At 42.3% G+C, this 23,045-nt stretch overlaps 1 protein-coding gene across 2 annotated transcripts in view; it reads right to left on the bottom strand.

The window, feature by feature from the left end:
- Positions 1-23,045, bottom strand: part of kat2b (K(lysine) acetyltransferase 2B) — a 104,081-nt gene that overhangs the window by 43,511 nt on the left and 37,525 nt on the right. For both annotated transcript variants that reach the window (XM_078538507.1, XM_078538508.1), the window contains exons 6-10: positions 4,330-4,521; positions 2,733-2,836; positions 2,302-2,457; positions 1,083-1,219; positions 74-282 (exon numbers count right to left, since the gene is read on the bottom strand). In XM_078538507.1, coding sequence (XP_078394633.1) covers positions 74-282; positions 1,083-1,219; positions 2,302-2,457; positions 2,733-2,836; positions 4,330-4,521 — 798 coding nt within the window. The remainder of the gene's footprint in view (positions 1-73; positions 283-1,082; positions 1,220-2,301; positions 2,458-2,732; positions 2,837-4,329; positions 4,522-23,045) is intronic.

Here is a 23,045-nt window from a genome sequence, read left to right on the forward strand (position 1 = left end):
CAATATGGGAGGTTGACTGAATTGAGATACTATGTTCATATTAATACCAGTTGTAAGCCACGTATGTACTCACGGGTCAAAGACAAGTCGAGTGATGTATTCCTTAGGCATTCTAGGTAATTGATGGGAAAAAACATTCTGTAATCCGACTAGCCACATCATCATTTTCTTGTTTGGTTTTTGGCTCAGTGAGTTTCCTACAACATGGAACTCAATTACGCCCCTTCTTTCTTCAAGCCTTGCTGCCTCGTCTCTGGCTGCATGTGCAGATAGTAAGCTAGTCTTGTAAAGGACAGGATAAATAACATTTTCCCATTATATTTTGTAAAGTTTAAATGGATTGCAATCAATATCCTGAATACTTGAACTACATAAATTGATTTATCAAGGCGACCAAAAACTCCATTTTCTCTGCATGCCTAAATTGCAATAAATTATAGCATCATTTCAAAATGCCATACATGTAACAGGGAGGAAGTTGTAACTAAATCAGGAACTTGCTATTACAAATAGTGTATTCATGTGATCTGAAACCCAAAACTTAACTATTACTTAACTTCCCTATTTTCAATAAAATGTAAAGTAAAAATTGTAATTCCAAAGGACTGTCAATTATATTTGCATATTGTAATAACTAATCCATTTTTAAACAAATGCCACAAATGCTTCACGTTGATTGTGTATCTATTAGGTTATTACCTAATGCCAGATACCGAATTATTCACTACCATGCATATATTAAAATCAAAATGAGGGATCTAGATTCAATATTACAGAAATGTCTCAAGGGTATTGCAATATAGCTACAAAGAGGATTACAGGTTTTTAATTTGGGTGTTGAAATTTCATTCATGAATCAAATTCTTGGCATCAATAAGCTTTGGAGGGGAGTTGAGGGAACAGGAGGACAGAGTCATATTATAAAAGCCAAAGGAAAAACTTAAAAAGGGATAATTGGCTTAACAATTTGCTTTGTTTAAAGCTGGCTTAACCAAAAAACACCTCAGTAACAAAACTGATTTTCACTCTATGTAGTTCCTAGCAAGAAGAGTTCAATACAAAGTAGGACGTGGCGTACTTACCTCTGGACCCAACATTGCAGCTGGGTCTGTGATAGTTGACATTACTTCATTCACTAGTTCCATAGGGATATCCCCCAAAACTCTCTGTCTCTTAGCATCTTCTGTGTTAAAAGGTTCTGTAGGTTTCCTTTTCTCTCCTTTACAAACAAACAATTCTGTCAGAAATTCTATCTGGTCCAATGATAAGTCTTTTAAGATTTTTGTGATAAAAATTGATTAAATATATTTAAGGTGACAAATGACCAATTAGTAACATAGAATAGAGTGCTGAATCTTTTTTTGCGGTGGTATGAATATCGCACCACCATATATGAAAATAACAGTTCAAAAGTGAGGTTTTCTTAATAATCCCTCCCTACAGATGCACAGCTGGGACTGGAAACTAAATGCCACAGATAAATCAAAACTATACCTTTTGAGCAGCCACTTTTACAAAAATATCTAGAAATTAATTTGCAATCCAGACATGTAAAGCACTGGGAAATAAAGAATGAAAAATGTATCATATTAAAAATATACTTTTTCCATTTGCTCCCTTCTCACTTTCTCCCTGAGATCAGGCATCACCTACTGCTAAGTGTACAGACACTGTAGATAACCCATTCCCAAACTTACACCTGGCACCAGGAAAAATGTTGACAACAGTCGGGAATAACTTATCTGGTGCGTTTGTCCTCCCTCTGGAACTTCTTTCCATGACAGTGTGGCTGAGGGTAGGTACACGGTGGCATTGGGAGTAAAACTTGTGTCAACCACTTCATGGCTTTGTGAGGTGATGATCTGGCTATGGCTATATGCGCAATAATAGTGACAGAAGCTAACATTGTGTTTGATCTCCTTATAAGGTGGAAGGCACAAAACAGACCATTAGACAAGTTTGATGCTGGTGATATGAAAAATTTCATCTACATCCAGTGGATGAAAATCTTACCAAGGCCAAATCATTCCAAGGTGAAGATCAGGTAATGGTGTCTATCCTCTTTTCAGGTAAGAAGGTAGATTTCATGTATTATATGTAAAATGCAACAAATTATTGGCTGAATAATGTTACTAGTAAAGTCTCTACGGATAATGCTCACAAGGTGTTCTACAGTGACTTGTGCAAAATGTTCATCTGCATTCAGTAAGGATATGGATCAATAGGTTTTGTATCATTAACACCTCTTGCCTGGCTTCAGCAATAACCTCCCCATTTTTAAGATTTATCAGTCCGTCATACCCAATATTTGCTCTGAGCCAGAAGCCACTTTGTTCCTCCAGACAGGACTCAAACTTCCACTGTTGGTTTGGTCAATGCTGGCAGAAGCTGGGCTCGGTCCATGCCCAAATGGCTTCATGTTTGGCAGGATCCCAGGAACCACCGGAGGGTTGACAACTAACATTCCAAAGACATAAAGGAGCCAAAATAATGAAACAATGATCTGAAAGTATTAAGTTTAGCTGAGGTGTTATAACAATGTACTCAGCACATTGCGTAACTTAGTCAAATTTGTTATAGAAAAACTTGTTATAGGAAAGCAAACAAGAAATAAACCTGAACTAAAGAAAGACTTTTCAAAAAACGTTTCAATTTTAATATTCCCTTTTTGTTAATTTTTTCTGAGACTCCAAACCTGTTGGAAAATTCAAAAACTGCTGACCATTAGTTACCTGGTTGTATCCCTAGTTGGATGTTACCAGAGGACACCATGAAGTCTAAATCCCATATAGGAGAGTTGTGGCTGTACACTTCTTCCTCTAACATAGAAAGGAATCTATAATGTAAAAAAATGAAGTAGTATTTTCTATGCACACTAGTAGCTTTATATTTGGGAGATGATTACAACATTAACAGTTTTCAATATCCAGAATTTTGAAATATTAAAAAAATGTTGGTCTCTCTGTTGTTGCATTCCATTTAAATGGTATCATTTAGTTTATGCTACCTCTTGTCATTTCTCCTACCAAAATGTATCACTTCACACATCTCTATACTAAATTTCGTCTGTCAGATGTCTGCTCACTTCACCAGTCTGTGTCCTCCCGAAGGCTGCTGCTATTCTTCTCATTGCTTAAGATATTTCCCAGCTTTTGTATCATTTGGAAACTTTTAAATGATGCTCCCTATACCTAAATTCAGGTGCCTTTGTCACCTCAAGATGCAATGCTCGCTGGACCAGTTCCCATCCTTTATCCCCACCTCCCATTAACCCCAGCTCATCCGCAATTCCTCCTCTGCTATCATATCATGCAATGTTCCATCACTCCTGGCTCTTGGTCCCTGAAAGCTTCAAGCTTAAACTCCTAATCCTTGTGTTTAAATTCTTTTTTCGAATCACCCCTCCCTATTTCTGTCACCTCTAGGCGTACAATGTCCACTCACCAATCATTGACACATCATTGCCTATTGGTTTCAGCAAGATCCAATGCTCTGGAATTCCCTCCCTAAATAAAAATAATTTCTGTAGCTGGAAATGTTCATTGCCACATCTCTAATGGCAATCTTATGGAAATCAATCACTTTTGAGTCAACTGCCACCTGTGGTTAAATAAGTACACCTGTTTTCATGCAATTAAAAACAAAAAATGCTGCAAAAACTCAGCAGGTCTGGCAGCATCTGTGGAGAGAGAAACAGAGTTAATGTTTCGAGTCTGTATGACTCTTCTTCATGCAGATGTACTCTCTCTTGGTCCTAGTAAAGGTGGAACTTGTGGATTATCTGGTCGGGAGTTGTTATCCGCTAATCTTGTCTCTTTGAGTGGCATAAACTAGGCACGGCCACCCCATTGGTTGAAATTCTTTCAGTAGAAATGAGAACAGTCACAAATCCTACCTCCCTGCCAAATTAAGTTTTATTTAAATCCTCCCAGGTCCAGAAATGTTGGGGCCATCTTAGTTCATTTTCTCTCCCCCAATCCATCATCCCCACACCCCCAACCCACCACCATCTCTTTACCAAATAACTACATTTCAAAAATTACCTCATTGTCTATGGAGAGCTTTGGGGCATCCTAAGGTCAAGAACAATGCTCTACAAATGCAAGTTCTTTATTTACTTTTTATATTTATAAAATTGCAAACTATCTCCATCAGATAGACCTAAAGCTAATATGATAATTTTTTTAATGGAATCATTTAAATGGAATACTTTGTTTAACAAAAACTTTAGTATGGATTCTAATTCAAGTGCGCACAGACTACGTAAAACAATATGATGGAAGAGCGTTCAAGAAATGAGACTGTAGAAACTTCCAAATAAATACTTACTTTGGAAAATGGGTAAGGATCAATGTTTGTTTTTCTAAAGGTAGCTTATCTTTCTCCTGCCTGGACTTCTCCAGTAACTGACGCCTCATGACGGTAAAAACAGCGCGAAGCAATGTCCTGCCAAAAACCTGGGTGGTTTCATGTCGTGGGAGACTGTCACAGAACTGAGGGACATTACAGTAACAAAGCCACCTGAAAAGCATTAACAAACTTATAGTTGAGTTTATGTAAACATATAATGGAGATACAATTCTCACAGTCCATGTACGAATAGTTAAAGCACGATTTGATCCAAGCATAGCCATTCTTGGTAAAGTAGTTATATATCTGAACCAGTCTTAGAATTCAATATGGTTGATTTATAAGTTGCTAATGACTCTGGATCTCAACCTATTTTGTGAATATTTGGTGCTTAAATGGCTTGAGTGCAGCATAAATACAGGCATGGAATGGTTGGGCTGAATGACCTGTTTCTATGCCATATATTATGGAATTTATTGAGGACAGGAAACTCCCTCCTGAAAGCCCATATGAAATGAGGTTCCCTGTTCCTAGGGACTGTGCTGCATACGCAAGTTCCTTTCTGGACTATTCTATTTTTTTTTTCTGTCGTCATTGAAATTCTTAAGAGTTTTTGTAGTAATTAACAGGGTCAGTTGCTAGTTGTGGATGAGGAAGGCCATCTGGCCCATTGTAATTTATCCATCCAGAATGCCCCCTTTTCAGTATCTAATTGTTTTTCAAAAGATTTTCGGGTTTTTGTCTTGGCTATGTTATTCTATGGATTCATCATTCTTTATTTAAAGAATAAATTTCTGATATCAGTCCTGAATTTACCTTTTATTAGTTTAAATCTGTGCCCTTTATCCTAAACTTGCAATTTAACTTAAACCAACATTTTGGATTTTCCTTTTCCAATCCTTTTAACTATCTTATATGCCTTTGTAAGACTGCCTCTCAGACATCTTCTTTAGAGCCTGAAAATTCTAAATTGCTGTGTTGGCTGCCATTTGTTTTCAACAGTTGCAACTATCTTTCCCCAAGGGAATTCCCCTTTATCTGTATTTTTTGAAGGAATAGAAGGGGGACCAATAAAGGGCTGGCATTAAAACCCTACTGGCCATATAACAGAATCTATGGGCAGAATTGGACATACCTCTATTCGTCCAAGAGGAGCAGGACAGACTTATACTGCATTATCTAATCATACCTGCAGCAAAGTTGCTCCACAGCCCTTAGCCTTTATAGTTAGGGGTCATTTCAAACTACAATGCAGACATTGGTAATAAGGCAATTAGCTGTCCAGGATGTGTAAATGTGTAAAATGAGTGACCAATATTTTGTTGCTTGAATAAGCAAGTTCATCTCCTTCACCACAAACTACAATAGTATGATAGGACCAAGACATTGTATAGAGTGGCAAGGCTCCTAAAGTTTCAGGGGTTGCAGATTCTACCTATGCGGCCCTCCCAATCCCAAACAATACAATTACATGATCAAGTAGAAAAGATTCCACTCTCTTACTGTTCTGCTCATTTGCAACCGTTACATTGGATTATGTAAGTTAATGCTTGTTTTCCAGGCAGCTGTCAGAATTTTAACGGAATCAGTCATCTCATCAATATTTGATACACAAAACAAACTTCCGGGTGGATCCTAGCTGATGGAAACTTTGCAGTCAGGCACCAGTTGTGCACATGGTAAAATAAAGAGCTGGCATGGACCAGAGTAATCATCAAGCACACAATTTGCATGTTGAAGCGGTACTTCAAATATCTGGATAAATCTAGGCCAATACAGCTGAAAATATTGTGCGAATGTTCACTGTTCACTTCCTTTGTGACAGTACGTGATATATCCGCTCTTAAACCTCAGTGGCGGTGGTATTTGAGTTGGTTGGCTGTTATTTGTATGGGAGACGCTTGGGGTTGTGGTAACCCTCACATCCCATGAGCTAACTCCTGAGATGCACAAGCTGCATGCTGCAACACTTCAACTACCAAATTTATTTAATTAATTGGATGAGGTTGTTATCAGCATTTATTGACCAGCCCTAGTTGCCTGAAAGTGGTTGTTGGCCTTTCAGTGGTTTTTGATATAACTGAACAGTTTCCTAGATGGCACTTAAACATTTACCATGTTGATGTGTGAGACTGGAGTCACACAGAGGCTAGACTAGATATGAGTGGAAGGTTTTCTTACCTAAAAGACATTAGTGAACTGTTAGATTTTTACAACAAACCAGTGACTTCAAGGTCAAGCCTTCTATTTCCAGATTTTTTAAATTTGAGTTTAAATACTCATATACTGTCATGGTAGGAACTGAAGTCAAAGTTCTCTGTAATAATACATAAGGTCACTGCATTACTAGTCTAGCACCATAAGCACTACTGCACCATTGAGCAGCCAGCGCCCAAGTGTTTTCTGGCACCTGTCCAAGTATCAGAGGGGGCTTACAGAATGGTTCACATATGGCATCCTGAGACAGCATCATAATTTGTGTCAGCCATGCCCCTATTACTGAGTATTTTATCACCATGGCCACTGATAGCCATGATGGCAGACCTAATGACACAAATGAGATCAGGAAATCCTACCTCATGGTTCTTTGGACAATTCACAAGCCTGTCAAAAATGGAAGAGATTGTCCAATCTACTCTGTATCCTAGACTCTAGGTCTGCAGCCTGAGCATCCATTGGAGAAGCTTCAAATGCCCCAAGGATTTCTGGCAGGGTGAGGGACTGTAGTGTTGCAAAACTGTCAAACAAGGCAGCATACATGCAACTATTGGACCACCCCAACTCAGCCAGCTTGTCATGGTCCCTAATATCTGTTGTAACACTCAATTCTCAGAAAGCATTCTTCTTCTAAAACTAGCCCCTTGAGGTCACCAGCTTCAGCAGCTGGGACAGAAACTAGTTGGTCCTCTAGATAGCAGGTTCCACCTTCTCTGGCACCAGCAACACTGGCTCCTGTTCGTGTATCACTTATGCTGTCTCATGCAGTGCACTCGCCTCTAGCTCATTCTCCAAATTTCCTGGAATGAATGGATCTGAGCTGGTCCTTTAGAGGGATAGTGGGAGTAATGGTATGTCCTGTGAAGTACTGGTGTGCCTGCATGTAGTGAAGTCTGGCTCATTTTTCGGTGGTGTACCTAAAGAAAGATAAGAGGGAGGACAGATTCCAATCTATCCTGATGACTAGCCTTCACATTTAGCTTTTAGCAAGAATGACATGAATAATGGCAGATGTAAGTGAATTAAAGAATAGGATAAGAGGGAAGAAGAAGTTTAGAACAAACCCAAAGATGCAGCAAACCTCCTATTTCCTATCCCATCACCTTCTATGGCCTCCCTTCACAGGATTTCAAGAGTTTCTTCCTCATATGGGATTTGAGGTTTAAAGTTAGGGGGTCCTCCGCCTGTAACTGTTTTCACTCAACTGTTATGGGCTGTCTTCTCCTGCAAGCAGAGTAAAAGAAGTGAGACATTCCAATTGTTAAGATGACATGAAATAATATCCGTGTCAGGATGCAGCCCATAATAGTTGTGAGGCAACATTCAGCTACAGCAGATAGAAATGTTCTTTAGAGCTAAATGCATGTACAATGTGAGTAAAGAAACGCTTCCAGGTGAAGGCTGAGGTATAAAAAGAATCCCGCAGATGTTCTTGGTATGGTTTGAAAGTGCTCAAAGGCAGATGGAGGGCTAGATAATTTTAATTGTTATATATATGCTTTGTACATTGCTTAAATAGAAGATTGTTGTGTGTTTTTAAACACTTTTGTGCACTGCCTCACATGCTGGTGTAATGAGGTTGCATACATGCTGGTGACCATGTCTTCCCATTTCTACGTGCTGCTCTTTAAGATAATCTGTGGCTTTTACTGCCAAAGAAGGACCCCCTCCTCTGGGAGAAACGCTAAGGCCCTATTGAAAAAACAGGCCACTCAATAGCCTCTTGCTCACTCTTTAGACGTTTTTCACACCAGCTTATCAGCTTCTAAATTTCCGAGAGCGATTGGATTTCCCAGCCTAGCTGTTTACATCATAACCTTTGACATCATAAAGTTTCCCACCTCTAATATTACAGTTAGACTGATCTTGTAAATACATATAGAGAACAGAATACAGTGTCGACAAGTCTTACACTGCTTCACGATTGATGTAATCTGACTAATCTATGCCAATGCATGCTTTAGGTCAAAATTCTGAACTTCATTTCCCATGTGAAGTTATGTTAGAAAATAAAAGTCAGGAGTGAGGAAAACCCTTTAAGCTTATCAAGGGCCTTCTGTTTGTTACCCTACTTCTCTTAGTGCAGCATCTAAACATATTTTCAATAACCTCAAGGTTCTTGCCTGTACTAACTCAGATTATGGGCAAAACTTTTAGCTCAGTATGCGGGCATGCGCCCAACCTGCTCGAGCGTAAAATGACGTGCGTTGACATCAGGCGAGCGTCCTGATGTCAACTTACAGGCACACAATATTTTGTTCGGCGGGCACACACCGGAGTTGGCAGTGCACCCGCCACCAATTAAAAGGCCTGCTAAGGCCATTAAATTACCAACTAAATAGAATTTTTCGCTGCCTGTCCAACCTTACGGTTGGTGGGCAGGCGAAAAAGCCAAGCAGCCTTTGTACTATTTCCAAGTCACTATCCTGACCTTGGAAATATATCGGCGTTCCTTCACTGTCGCTGGGTCAAAATCCTGGAATTCCCTCCCTAACAGCACTGTGGGTGTACCACCACAGCGGTTCAAGAAGGCAACTCACCACCACCTTCTCAAGGGCAATTAGGGATGGGCAATAAATGCTAGCCCAGCCAGTGAAGCCCACATCCCATGGATAAATGAAAAAATTTTTAAAAAAGGGAACCTCATCCACGGGCGAGATGAGGTTTACTAAAGCAAACAAAAATAAAATAAAAATTTTAAAACTTGATAACATGTCTCTGCTCATGTGAGAGTCACATGAGTGGACATGTTTTATTACAATTTTAATGTCTTTATTTTGTTTTATATAACTTTTCATCTCCCTGAGGCAGCTCTGTGCCTCAGGGAGATTATGAAATGCACACTTGCCCGCATGCGTGAAGTTTGCGCTCGCCCCGCTGGTCCTCCGCACAGGCAGCGCCGAGCGCTGCCACTCGCGTTTCACGCTGGGCAGGCCTTACTTGGTCCGCCAGCGTGAAAATGCCTTCCAGCCCCGACCGCCCCACCCGCCCCCGCCAAGCCCACCCAACATGGGCAAGACTCTGTCCTATGTTAAATATTTAGCAGACTAAGGAAAGATGTCCCTTCTGATACCCATTTTAAATTTACTAATTTATATATGTTTCTTTGGTCCCACCTAATTAGTTACTGTAAATAAGTAACCTTTGCTCACTCTTTCCATATATTTCAATATACTTTGATGAGGTCACCCCTTAACTGCCCTTTTTAATAGAAAATGCTTTTCTAATCCTTTTCTTACCTCAGCTCCAGCATAATTTAGATAACAGTGAGGAAGAAGGATTCAAGGAAGGGGATAAACCAACCATGGTTAACCAAGGAAGTTAAGGGCAGTGTCAAATTGAAAGAAAAAGCATACAATGTTGCAAAGATTAGTGGTAAGCCAGAGGATTGGGAAAGGTTTAAAAACCAACAAATGATGACCAAAAAAAATAGAGGGAGAAAATAAGCTGAGGGTAAACTAGCAAGTAACATAAAAATGGACAGTAAGAGCTTCTTTGAATATATAAAAAGGAAGAGAGAGGCCAAAGTGAACATAGGCCCCTCAGAGAATGAGGCTGGGGAAATAATAATGGGGAACCAAGAAATGGCAGAGGAGCTGAATAAATACTTTGCATCAGTCTTCACGGTAGAAGACACTAATAGCATTCCAAAAGTACTAAATAATCAAGGGGCAAAAGTCGGGGAGGAAATAAATACAAAACTATCACTAGAGCAAAAATACTAGGGAAACTAATGGGACTAAAGGCCAATAAGTCTCCTGGAACTGATGGGTTGCATCCTAGGATATTAAAGGAAGTAGCTACAGAGATACTGGATGCAGTGGTAGTAACATTCCGAGAATCCTTAGATTTTGGAAAACTCCCAGATGACTGGAGAACAGCCAATGCAACACCCTTATTCAAAAAGGGAAGGAGACAAGAAACAGGTAACTATAGCCCAGTTAGCTTAACATGTCATTGGGAAAATGTTGGAGTCTATTATAAAGGATGCAATAGCACAGAATTTAGAAATACATAATCTAATCAAGCAGAGTCAGCATGGCTTCATGAAGGGGACATCATGCCTAACAAATTTATTAGAATTCTTTGAGGAGTTAATAAGCAGGATAGATAAAGAGGAACCAGTAGTCGTAATATACTTGGATTTCCAAAAGGCGTTTGATAAGGTACTGCACATAAGGCTACTTAATAAGATAAGAGCCCATGGTGTTGGGGGTAGTATATTAGCATGGACAAAGGATTGACTAACTAATAGAAGACAGAGAGTTGGGATAAGGGGGGCATTTTCAGGATGGCAACTAGTGGAGTGCCACGGAGATCAATGCTGGGGCCTCAATTATTTACAATATGTAAAAATGATTTAGATGAGGGAAGTGAATGTACTATCGCCAAGTTTGTGGATGACACAAAAATAGATGGGAAGGCAAGTGGTGAGGATGACACAAGGAGTCTACAGAGGGATATAGACAGGTTAAGTGAGTGGGCAATAACTTGGCAGATGGAATATAATGTGGGAAAATGTGAAATTATCAACTTTGGCAGGAAGAATAGAGGAGCTGAATATTATTTAAATTGAGAAAGAGTGCAGAAGGCTGCAGCAGAGGGATTTGGGAGTCCTTGTGCATGAATCCCAAAAAGCTAACATGCAAGTTCAACAGGTAATAGGGAAGGCAAATGGAATGTTAATCTTTATTTCAAAGGAAATGGAATATAAAAAGGGAACAAAAACAAAAATAGCTGGAAAAACTCAGCAGGTCTGACAGCATCTGTGGAGAGGGAGACAGAGTTAACGTTTCGAGTCCATATGACTCTTCATCAGAAAGGGAAGTCTTGCTAAAACTATACAATGCACTAGTTAGACCATACCTAGAATACTGTGAACAATTTTGGTCCCCTTATCTAAGGAAAGATATACTGGCATTGGAGGCAGTCCAGAGAAGGTTCACTAGGTTGATCCAGGGGATGGAGGGATTTTCTTATGAGGAGAGGTTGAGTAGGTTGGGCCTGTACTCATTGGAATTTAGAAGAATGAGAGGCGACCTTATTGAAACATATAAGATTCTAAGGGGGCTTGACAGGGTAGATGCTGAGAGGTTGTTTCCCCTTGTGGGAGAGTCCAGGACCAGACAGCATAATCTCAGAGTAAGGGGGCACCCATTTAAAACAGAGATGAGGAGGAACTCCTTCTCTCAGAGGGTAGTGAATCTGTGGAATACTTTACCACAGAGGGCTGTAGAGGCTGGGTCATTAAGCATATTCAAGGCTGAGATAGACAGGTTTTTAATCAGTAAGGGAATCAAGGGTTATGGGGAAAAGGCAGAAAAGTGGAGTTGAGGACTGTCAGATCAGCCATGATCTCATTGAATGGCGGAGCAGACTTGATGGACCAAATGACCTACTTCTGCTCCTACATCTTATGGTCTATAACTAATTATCGTTGCTATCTTGTACACTTCTCAATGTAAGTATATGTTTTCTTCGAGTTTATGGCAAAAATTAAATACAATAGTATAAGAGGTTGAAATTGTGCTTAGTGATCAGTAAAAGTATTAGGTCAGCAGTTTGTATAATGAATTCTGAGTAATGGAAATAATTTCAGTTAATAAATTATACCCTCTGCATTCTTCTAAGGATCGTAATAAAAAGGCAAAGGAACTCTTTGTACAGAGACTGTGGAGAAAGCAAGCATGATATCATGATATGTGGTAAATGCAGCACCGACATTTGAAGAGATGTGTAAAAAATGCATGACTTAAAAGAGAAATGCAAAGTACACAGCCTGAGGGAAGATCATCCTTATACTTACATCGACAGAATAAGCTGTCATGAGGATGGAAGAGTGAGCATGAATAGCTTAATTATGAGGAAGAACCCTATTGAAATAACACCACAAAGCCCTCATATATCAAACACAACAGTTCATTCAAATAATAGTACAGCTGCAGCCATAATGGCATTAATCATCTCTTCCTGACCTATCAGGTTACTGCATAATGAACTTGCTACTCTAAACATTTCCTTTACAGGACAAGCTGATATTTAATAAAATAAAGTGACAGGCAGCTAGAAGTGATACAATTATATCCATATACTTTTTGAGGAGGCATTTATGAACATTATAGCTCATAATGGGTGATACCAAGCCAGGTGTGCAGCCCCATCTACTGGTTAGTGTCCTAGGCACAATAATGCCTTCATAAAATCTGATTGGCGCAACATGCTTTGTAAAGTATGGGTGACACTACAGATTTTCATAGCATAAAGGAGCCCATTCATGCAGGTATAGTAAAAAAAATTAGGAAGGCAAATAGTATATTAGCCTTTAGCAAGGGGACTGAAGTATAAGAGAAAGGAAGTCTTGATTCAATTATACAGAGCTTTGGTGAGACCACATCTGGAGTACTGTGTACAGTTTTGGTCTCTTTACCTAAGAAAGCTTATACTTTCTTTAGAGGGGGTGCAACAAAGGATCATTGGATTGATCCCTAACATGAGAGGGTTGTCCTTGGAGCAGAGATCGAGTAGAATGGGCTTATATTCACTGGAGCTTAGGAGAATGAGCGGTGATCCCATTAAAACATACACAATTCTTGACAGGGTAGCAGGGTAGATGCTGAAAAGCAGTTTCCCCTGGCTGAAGAGTCTAGAAATAGGTGTCATGGGTTGGAATCGTCCCAGATTTGCACTAAGTGTGGTAGCGGGTTGGAAAAACGATGTTTTACCCACTGGCTGCAATGGCAGTTTTTCATGCTGTATTGTCCCAATCCCACCGCATTAATTATGCATTCCTGGGAAACATGTTTCGATGGCAGGCAGGCTCTTATTCGCCCGCACGCTATCACCTCACTACTTCATCACACCGGGCGCCATATTTAAAGTGCAGCTGCACGCACACCTCTCAGTGCTTCCAGCCCACAGCTACTACAAAGAAGACAAGGCCCCAAAAGGCACAAAGACTGCAGCACACACCCCCCCACCCCGGTTTAATGATGTGTCCTTCGAGAGCCTTTTGGACACAGTGGAGGCCTGCCGTGATGTCCTCTACCTGCACTTTAACCGCAGGAGAGGCAGCGAATCCCCAATCCAGCATGGGAAGTGGTGGCAGCAGTGGTCAGCGGCAATGCCCTGCAAAAGGGGACAGCCACCCAGAGCCGCAAAAGGATGAATGGTCTCATCCGTTCTGCCAGGGTAAGTCACTCTTTTCATCACTCAACTCATACACTCATACACCCATCACACATCCAAAAGGATCTCACACTTCAAGGGACAACGCCATTAACTCTCACACACACCCGCACATCTCCATCAGGCTCATACACTCTGGAGCTCACAGCCTCATTCAGTCCATGTCTCCAGTCACCACACAAACATTCCACTCAATGCCATGTGTCCTGCTCACACACTCTATCTGTTTTCATGCAAGAGAAGCTGGCTCACAACAGGGAGAGGTCCCAGGCTGGGGGTGGAGTGACCCACATTAGGCCGCTCACTCACTTTGAGGAGTGTACCATCACGCTGACTGGTGAGGATGTGGACCATGCCTGCGGCGACGGTGAGGTCGGCGGTCACGTGAGGATCCTGCACCACATCATCCCTCTCTCAACGCAACTGTGAGTGCTCTCTCTCCTGCTTTTGACTGTGCTGCCATGCACTAATCATCTCTACTTTGGTTCACAGGGAGCTCTGCCAAGGGACCAACATCCTCAGCCAGCAGTCCCTCAGCTCCATCCATGTCCTCACCTCCAGCCAAGAGGACTCCTCCTCCGTTGAAGAGCTGGAAATAAGCAGCTTGGAAGACCCGTCACAGAACTTACCCACACCCTGCACCAGCGCAGGGACACACACCTTGGTGGGACCTAGATATAGAGCAAGCCTGGGTTCACAATCTCGTGGTCACTGCACATAACGTGTCCGCAGCAGTAGGAGGCAGGTTCAGCCGAGCTCTCTGGTGCTCAGAGGACTGCTGGGGAAGAGGCATCTGTGAGGTCTGAGTCAGATGACGAGCCTCATCCTCGAGTCAGCCAAAGGCGGGGGAACATCACGCAGAGCTGTTGGAAGTCCTCAACAGAGTGGCATGCAAGTCAGAGGAGTGCGTCCGCCTGCTCTCTGATGAAGTGATGACCACATGTGCGCCTATGGAGGTCTCCACGGGGATGATGGCGGACGGCATAGAGACCCTGGTCCAGCAGAATGCGGAGATGTGTGCAGTCCTGCACTCCATAACGGGAGCCATGGGTGAGTTCCTGCAGTGGCAATGCGAGAGGGAAACGGGGCACCCCCCAGGTGCTCCTTCCCCTCAAGGAGTCAGGCTGGGGCTCCCGGACACCTGAAGGGAGGAAGAGCGGCAGCTGGTCACTCCTGGGTCATCCACTCAAGAATCTCAGAGGCTGTCCTCTCCCTCCAAGTCCCCTTCGCCTGTTACCCCCTCGACCTTGTTTTCCTGTTACTGCAGAAGGAGCAGCTGACCCACACGAGGACAACCAAAGCAAGCCAGGGCCCCCAAGCTTCCGGCTCTCCAACGGACCCACATCTAAGGCTTCAGAGGCAACAGGGCTAACTATTGCAGAAGCTGTCTCCACCCCTGCTGTGGTAGTCTGGGCAGCAACTATAAGTGTAAGGCATTCAAAAGTTAAGAAATTCTGATCACAGTTGGTTGAACACATTTTGTCACTTTACAATATAGAAATATATTGACTTTCACTGATAATGTGTATTGGTGTCTTTCACCTTCATTGACAGGCTTCACGAGTCCTCCCCACTGCATCTCCCCACGCCCCACCCACCCCGCTAGCAGTTCAGTTGTATGCAGCTCGCCCATGAGTGACTCTGGAAGGAGAAGTGTGTGTGTTTGTGCCTTTCGGAGCCTGGTGCAAGCACTCTCCCACACGCATGGATCCTTCCTGTAACACACGCATCTCAATGTCCCGAGCATTTTCAATGCTGCCTGCTGGGTCCGCTTTCAGTTGACCATCTGAGCTGACCTGCATCTCCGCCCCTCCATGTAGCACCTGATCTTGCCACAACTCTCATTTCACTTTCGATTTAGCCAGCATGGTTCTAATACAGTTTTTTTCATTCCCCGTCCTTTCCCCCATCACAGTTGACCCCCCTGGCATCACCTTACACCTGCCCTCTGTGACCAATCAGCCACAACCATTTCCTTTTGGGGATGTCCAGGTGAGCGTGCACGTTCCCTTCCTGAAAATCCCACTCCCATCCACATTAACCTCCTTCTTCCCACCCCCAGGGTCCTTGTCTGCCTCAGAGTCCCCACCAACTACCCTCATCATCCCTTCTGCCGATACTGTCAACCCCGCACCTTCCCAACCTACTGCCTCACTCTGCCCATGGTCATTCTCACCATTCCCTCATACCACGCCCACCCTCAGTTCGCCCCCCAGGAGGCAGTCATGGACTCATCAGAGCCCTCCCTTGCACGTTCACCTGGACATTCCACCCCCCACCCCCCGACTCCATCCTCCCTCCAGACTTCTTCCCCCCTCGGAACCCTTTTCTTCCCTTGGAACCCCTTTCCCCCCTTGGAACTCCTTTTCCCCCCTTGGAACCCCTTTTCTGCATGGAACTCCTTTCCCCACCTTGGAACACCTTTCTCCCCTTGGAACTCCTTTCCCCCCTTAGAACTACTTCCTCCCTGGAACTCTCCCCCCAACCAGACTCCCCCCGCACCCCCAGCTTAGTCCTTCCCCTTTCCTGGCATCTTCCGTCACCCTTGCTTCTTCTCCATTCCCAACTCTTTTCCTCCAGCCCCTTACTCCTTCCCCCTTCCTAACTCCTTCAGACACCTTTACTTCTTTCTCCAGCCTTACTCATTCCCACTTCCCAACTCCTTCCTCCACACTTAATACTTCCTATACCCTTACTCCCTCCCCTCTCCGCACTCCTTCCTTCCACTGGACTCCTTCCTCCCACTGGACTCCTTCCTCCCACTGGATTTCCTCCCCTTTCTGCACTCCTTCCTCCCCTGGACTCTTTCCCCTCTCTGCACACCTTCCTTCCCCCTGACTCCTGCCTCCCTCTGGAATCCTTCCCCTCCAAACTCTTTCCCCCTCCTTCCCTACACCTTCCACCCCCCCCCCCCCCCCCCCACACCTACCTCCCCATTTGCCGTCTTCTCCCCTGTTGCCCCCTCCTCTGCCGTCCCAACCTCCCCCAACGACACCTTCGTTCCTCCCTCCCAACCTCCCCCCTGACACCTTCGTTTTCCCCCTCCCAACCTCAACCCCCCCACACCTTTGTTCTCCCCTCCCAATCTCTCCCATCCTGGGACGTTCATTCACCCCCTCCCAACCTCACTCCCGCAGACACCTCTTCCTCTCCCAGTTCGATCCTAGACGTTCCTCTCCCAAACACAGCTGGACCTTCCTCTCCACCCCCTCAACCATCATCCGTTGACAGCAGACCCTCAATGGCAACTTTCCACCTTCCATGAGCTGCTTCGCAGCAGAGCTATTTCCATGAGAATCCACCCAGCATGCCATGGATGTTCCTCCAGGGTCCCGTCGCTGTCAGGCTCCAGCATCTTCTGTTCCTCGGATGTCCGCAATGTGAGCAAGGCCCTGGTGGTAAGTCCCGACTCCTGGGCATCACACTTGTTGAGACATGTTCTGCACCGGCGTGTTTTCCCACCGACGTGGGCGGACGATCCAGCGGGCTGACCTTATAATGATATGCAGATGTATCACAATGAGGTTCCCAATGTCCAATGACGAGAAACGCAGCCCGCCATAGATGGGCTGACCAGACGATCACAAACTGGTTTCACAACGTCATGAATCCGATTTTTGGCCTTCTCGTCATACTGTCCACGCACGCCACTGAACATGCCCAATGCCAGCGGATACGGAAAATTCTGCCCATAGTGTCAGGAAAAGAGGTTGGCCATTCAGGTCTGCCATAATCTTCCTGAATGATGAAGCAGACCTGAGCAGCCATATGATCTACTCTTACTCCTTTTTCTTATGTTTAGACCATTGTGTATATACTGTTTCTTTGCTAGTGCAATCCACAACTAACAACCCTCAAGTTCTCCCAATAGCCCTGCAACTTGCTCTACTTTAATTATTTAAAACATCACTCTAGGAAGAAATAAACTCTGTCTCAACCATTCCCATTGGAAAAGGAATCCATACAACAACAGCCCTCTCCTAGCCCTTCTCCTGTGTCTCTAACAAAATATTAATCGAATCATGTCCCTCCAGTGGAGATATTTCTGTATTGACTCCATCAAAATCATTTAGAATTTTGAAAACCTCTATGAAATGTTTCTTGAGGAAGGATGTGAAGGCATTGGAATGAGTATAGAGGAGATTCACAAGAATGATTCCAGGGATAATGAACTGTAGCAATGAGGATAGATTGGAGAGGTTGGGACTCTTTTCCTTAGAGAAAAGAAGGCTGAGAGGAGATTTGATAGAGGTATTCAAGATCCTGAGGGGTATGAACAGGGTAAATAGTAAGAAACTGTTCCCATTCAAGAGAGCATCAAGAACTAGAGGGCACAGATTCAAAATAATTGGCAAAAAGAGTAAAAGTGATATGAGGGAATCTTTTTTCATCCAGAAGGTGGTTGGAGTCTGGAATAAACTTCCTGAGAGGGTGTTGGAGGCGGGTTCAATCGAGTTATTCAAAAGGAAATTGGATTGCTATCTGAAAAGAAAGAATGTGTAAGGTTACAGGGATAAGGCAGGAGAGTAGAATAGGTGGAATGCTCTTTCAGAGAGCCAGTGCAGACTCTATGGGCCAAATGGCCTCCTTCTGCACTGTAAAGATTGTGATAAATTTCTCTGATCCAGTATCACTTCTCTCTTCATCCTCGGTTAATCTATGCTGCACACTCTCTATCATTTTAATGGGTTTACTATAGTGGGACACCCCAAACTAATCACAATATTCCATTTGACCCAACCAATGGCTTGTATACATTTAATCCTAGCTGTTCTGTTATTCAATGTCTAAAATGCTGCTGGTCATTTGTCATAGCCTTATCTACCTGCACTCAACACTTTCATGTAACCCCTTGGTCTCACTGTTCATCCATACCTTTTAGCAACTTTTCATGGTGTATAGTTCCTTTTCTTGCTTTTTTCCTCCAAGAATGTATTATATCACACATTAAGTTGCAGCTGTCACCTGTTTGTCTATTTTGCTGCTGTATGTCTTCCTAAAGTCTTTTACAATGACTCCCAATGTTTTCCAAAACCTTACTTTTATGTCATCAGCAAATTTCCATACTGTGTTTTCTACACTGAAGTCCAAATTATTTATATATACCATGAAGCAAAGTGGACCTAATGTTAATCTAAGGTCACCACTTCCAATCCTACACTAATCCAAGCAACATTCATTTACCTCAATTCATTTTTCCTGCCAACTTTCCATCAATGGTGCTCTTATGCCATCTGCCTGTTTTTTTTAAACAATCGCCCTTTGAGGCATGTCAACCAACACCTTTTGAAACTTATTTGCAGCACATCAATTTCTTTCCCTTTATCTATCCAACTGATAACTTAAGGAAAAAGTCCAGCCTCTATTCTTAACTGTCCACTTTTCTCAGAGATAAGCAAGACAGAAGGCTACTGTGCGCTGAACAAATCATAATTAATTCGTTAGTGTATTCAATTCTGGTTGTATTACAAAGACTGTATAAATGCTTTGAAAAATATACAGAAAATAACAAGATTGATTGCAAGTGAAGATATAGACAGTGATGAAAAATTAGAGATATTTACATTCAGGGTGATAAATGTAAGATTAATCCAATTTATACAAAAATATCTACGTGTTTATCTAATCTGTTCTATATAGTTGTGATGCCCTATACACCACGATGCAGAAACTTCCTACCCACCTAGAGCCATATAAACCTCCTGGCAGAGGTGAAAAACCAGATTTAAAACACTGGTCAGTGAGAGATAAAAATCTGGAAAATTCATCTCCAATCATTTGAGGCAATTAAAACTTGTCCAGGACATCTACTTCTTGTACGATGATCACTGTACCACAGAGTAACAGGTTTTATTTCCTCTTGAAGGAATATAGTGAATCAGTATTCCCTGCAAGAGTCAGCAATCTGTTTCACAAGCGTGTTATTCTCTGGGAAAAGAAGAAATGCCTAACATGCAGTCTAGGTCATATGTAATTTATAAGCATGACCCCTGGTCCTCCCTAGCCTATCCAGATGAAATAATTGGTCCATATAAATACAACAGGGAGCTGGATAGCTCAGCAGGTTTGCTAGCTAGTGTGTGGTTCAGAATAATGGCAACAGCATGGATTCAATTCCCACTCTGGCTGAGTTAGACTTGGGCCCTGCCCCTGGAAGTGGCTCAGAATAAAGCATCAGCAGACAATGAGTCCTCAGGCAGAGCACACATGAATGAATGATCGTAATACAGCCCCTTCGTTATATTATTAACCTCTTTTCAAATTTTTCCCAAGTCTATTCTTTTCTCAGATATACAGACCCATACATATACATATTTAATGCAGAAAAATGGGAAGTGATTCATTTTGGTAGGCAGAATGCAGAGAGACAATATAAAATGAAGGGTACAACTCTAAAGGGGATACAGGAGCAGAAGAACGTGGGTGCATATGTGCATAAGTCATTGAGAGCTGCCAAGATTGAGAGCACGAGTAATAAAGCTTACAGTATTCTAGGCTTTATTATTGGGGCATTATTGAGTACAAAAGCAAGGATGTTATGTTAAACTTGTAAAGAACATTGGTTCCACCTCAACTGGAGTATTGCGTTCAGTTCTGGGCACCACACTTTAGTTAAGATGTGAAGGGAGAATGCAGAAAAGACTCACGAAAATGGTCCCAGGGTTGAGGAACTTTAGTTAAGTAGATAGATTGGAGAAGCTGAGACTGTTTTCCTTGAAGATGAGAAGTGACAGATTAGATAGAGGTATACAAAATCATGAGGTGTTTGGAAAGAGTAGATAGGCAAAAACTGATTCCCTTTGGTAGAAAGATTGAGAACACAAGGGCACAGATTTAAGGTAATTGGCAAAAGAAGCAATGGAGACATGAGGAAAAACTTATTCACACAGCAAGTGGCAAGGGTCTGGAATACACTACTTGGAAGCAAGTCCAATCAAGACATTTAAGAGGGAATTGGATTATTATTTGAAAAATAATGTACAGGGCTGTGGGGAGAAGGCTAGGGTGTGGCACTAGGTAAATTGCTCCTTCAGAAGGCCAGCACAGACATGATGGGCCAAATGGCATCCTTTAATGCTGTAATCATTCTGTGACCCAGCTCTTTAAGTGGATAGCTAAGGAGTTTTAGACTGGGAATTAATCTGATGGTCTTCCCCTGTTCCCATTCCATTGCCTCAATATCCACATTATACAAGGACACCACTATGTTGAGACCTAAAACAGGGTCTTATACAAGGACAAAATGGCATGCTTTGCTTTTTGGTGAACTGAACTGTGAATACACCCTAGAGCCCTGTTTGCTTTGGCTGTAACTTCATGGCATTTGTCATGAAGCTTTACAGAGTGATGGACTATAACATTTAGATCTCACTCTTTCATCACTAGTTTCAATTTTGTTCCCTGATGGAGGTATATATATATTTGGCATAGACCTAGCATTAGAATACAATTTTCTATGTTAAATATCAATTCCAAAATGCAGGTTCATTCCAACATATTCAGATCAATTCAGGACAGTTAAGCATTCTTAACAATCCTAACACTTGCACATATCCTGGTGTCACATGTAAACTTGCGGATCATTCCCCCAATATCTACGTCTAGGTAATTAACAAAAAAATAAATAGCAAAAAGCCTACCAACTATTCCTGTGGGATATCACTGGTGAATGGTCTCTAAGTAGATCCAAATACATTGACAACAACTTTCTGCCTAGTTATTCATCCAATTCTAAATCCGCTGTAACAAATTATCACTAATCTCACTAAATTCTATCTTGAGAGGCACCTTATCAAAAGTTTTCTGAAAGTCCTAGTAGACAATGGTCAGAATTTTCCAGCCCCTCACGCCAGCGGGATCGTCTGGTCCCACTGATATGAACGGAGATTTCAATTGCTCATTGGTCTCGCTGTGGGGTAACCTGCCGCAGGGCACCTGGAAAATTCCGGCCAATATCTCCCAAGTTACCCACATCCATGGCGTCTTCTTCAAAAATACATATTCAAATTTATAAGGCACAACTTTTTTTTCTGAAAGCTGTGTTTGGTGTCCCAAGTATGGCATTCTCTCTTTAAGTGGTCATATAGGGCATCTCTAGTTATACCTTTGGGCATCTCAGCTATTACTGAAATGATGTAATGGGCCAATATTTAGCCAGGTCTGCATTATGACCCTTTTTAAAAATTGGAACTACGATGGAATCCCTCTAGTCTGAGGGAACAGTACCCTGCTCCAGCAAGCTATTAAAGATGTGAACAAGGTGCTCACATTGCACCATATTTTTAAGGAGCCTCAGATAAATATCAGCTTGGCCAAAAGTCCAAATTATTTTAAGGCTCCTCGGTTCTAAGACAGTATCTTCATCTATTTCTGATTTCAAGTATGCAATAGGACAAGAGGACTTAAAATGTGAGATTAGTGAGAAGTAAATTTAGAAAAGTCATATTGAATAACCTGGGAGGCTAAGTTGTAGAGGCAAAACATTAGTCTTACCATGATTCTATAGAGTATAGAGCTTTGATGGGCAAAATACTGTTTATCATCCTTTGATTTTCTTATTTTCTTACTATGGATTGGTTTGCCATTTTACATGCACCCTCAGTGAGAACAATAAACGTGGGCCATCCACCAACTCCACTGAATTTTCCACCTCTGGGTTAATCATTTATCCGTTGTAAATGTCTGTCTTGTATTGGGCTGTCCCTGGGAGAATACACAATGAGAATCAGATTCTTTGTTCTGGTTCACTACTAAAAGGACTGCAGCAACTACTTAAAAGTAAATGTCATGTAAAGTGGCCATTGGCAGGGGGAAAAAGCAAATTAAAGCAATGGAGAGGCCAGAATGAACTTGAGGCACAAAACAAACTATGATAATGGCACAGGAACTGAATGTGTGTTTGATAGATACCAAAGTGGAAGTGTAACTGCATAAGTTAACTACAAGTAGGCTTGGACCTTAAGGATGCTCCAAAACACACTCCCCTGAAAAATAGCAATGAAGCACTTATGGGCCTTGTTGGACTTGCATTCTGCTTTAGTCCATTACTCGTGTTGAAGTGTTGTTAGCCAGGCTAAAGAGGGTCTCTGAGTAGCCACCCTTGCAATCTGCTTTCACCTTCAAATAAAGATGAACAAAGGACTGTGTTAAAATGAAAGCATCATGCCTGCCACCTAGGCAGCATGCCTGCATGATGTGATTGATGTTCCTGCTCAATAGTAGGTTTAAAATGGGGGAATGCTAACATTTTGTGATCATTTATTCTGTCATATTGTAATCCAGCCAATGCATGT

The sequence above is a fragment of the Cetorhinus maximus genome, chromosome 3, assembly GCF_964194155.1.
Source record: "Cetorhinus maximus chromosome 3, sCetMax3.hap1.1, whole genome shotgun sequence".
Taxonomy (NCBI): domain Eukaryota; kingdom Metazoa; phylum Chordata; class Chondrichthyes; order Lamniformes; family Cetorhinidae; genus Cetorhinus; species Cetorhinus maximus.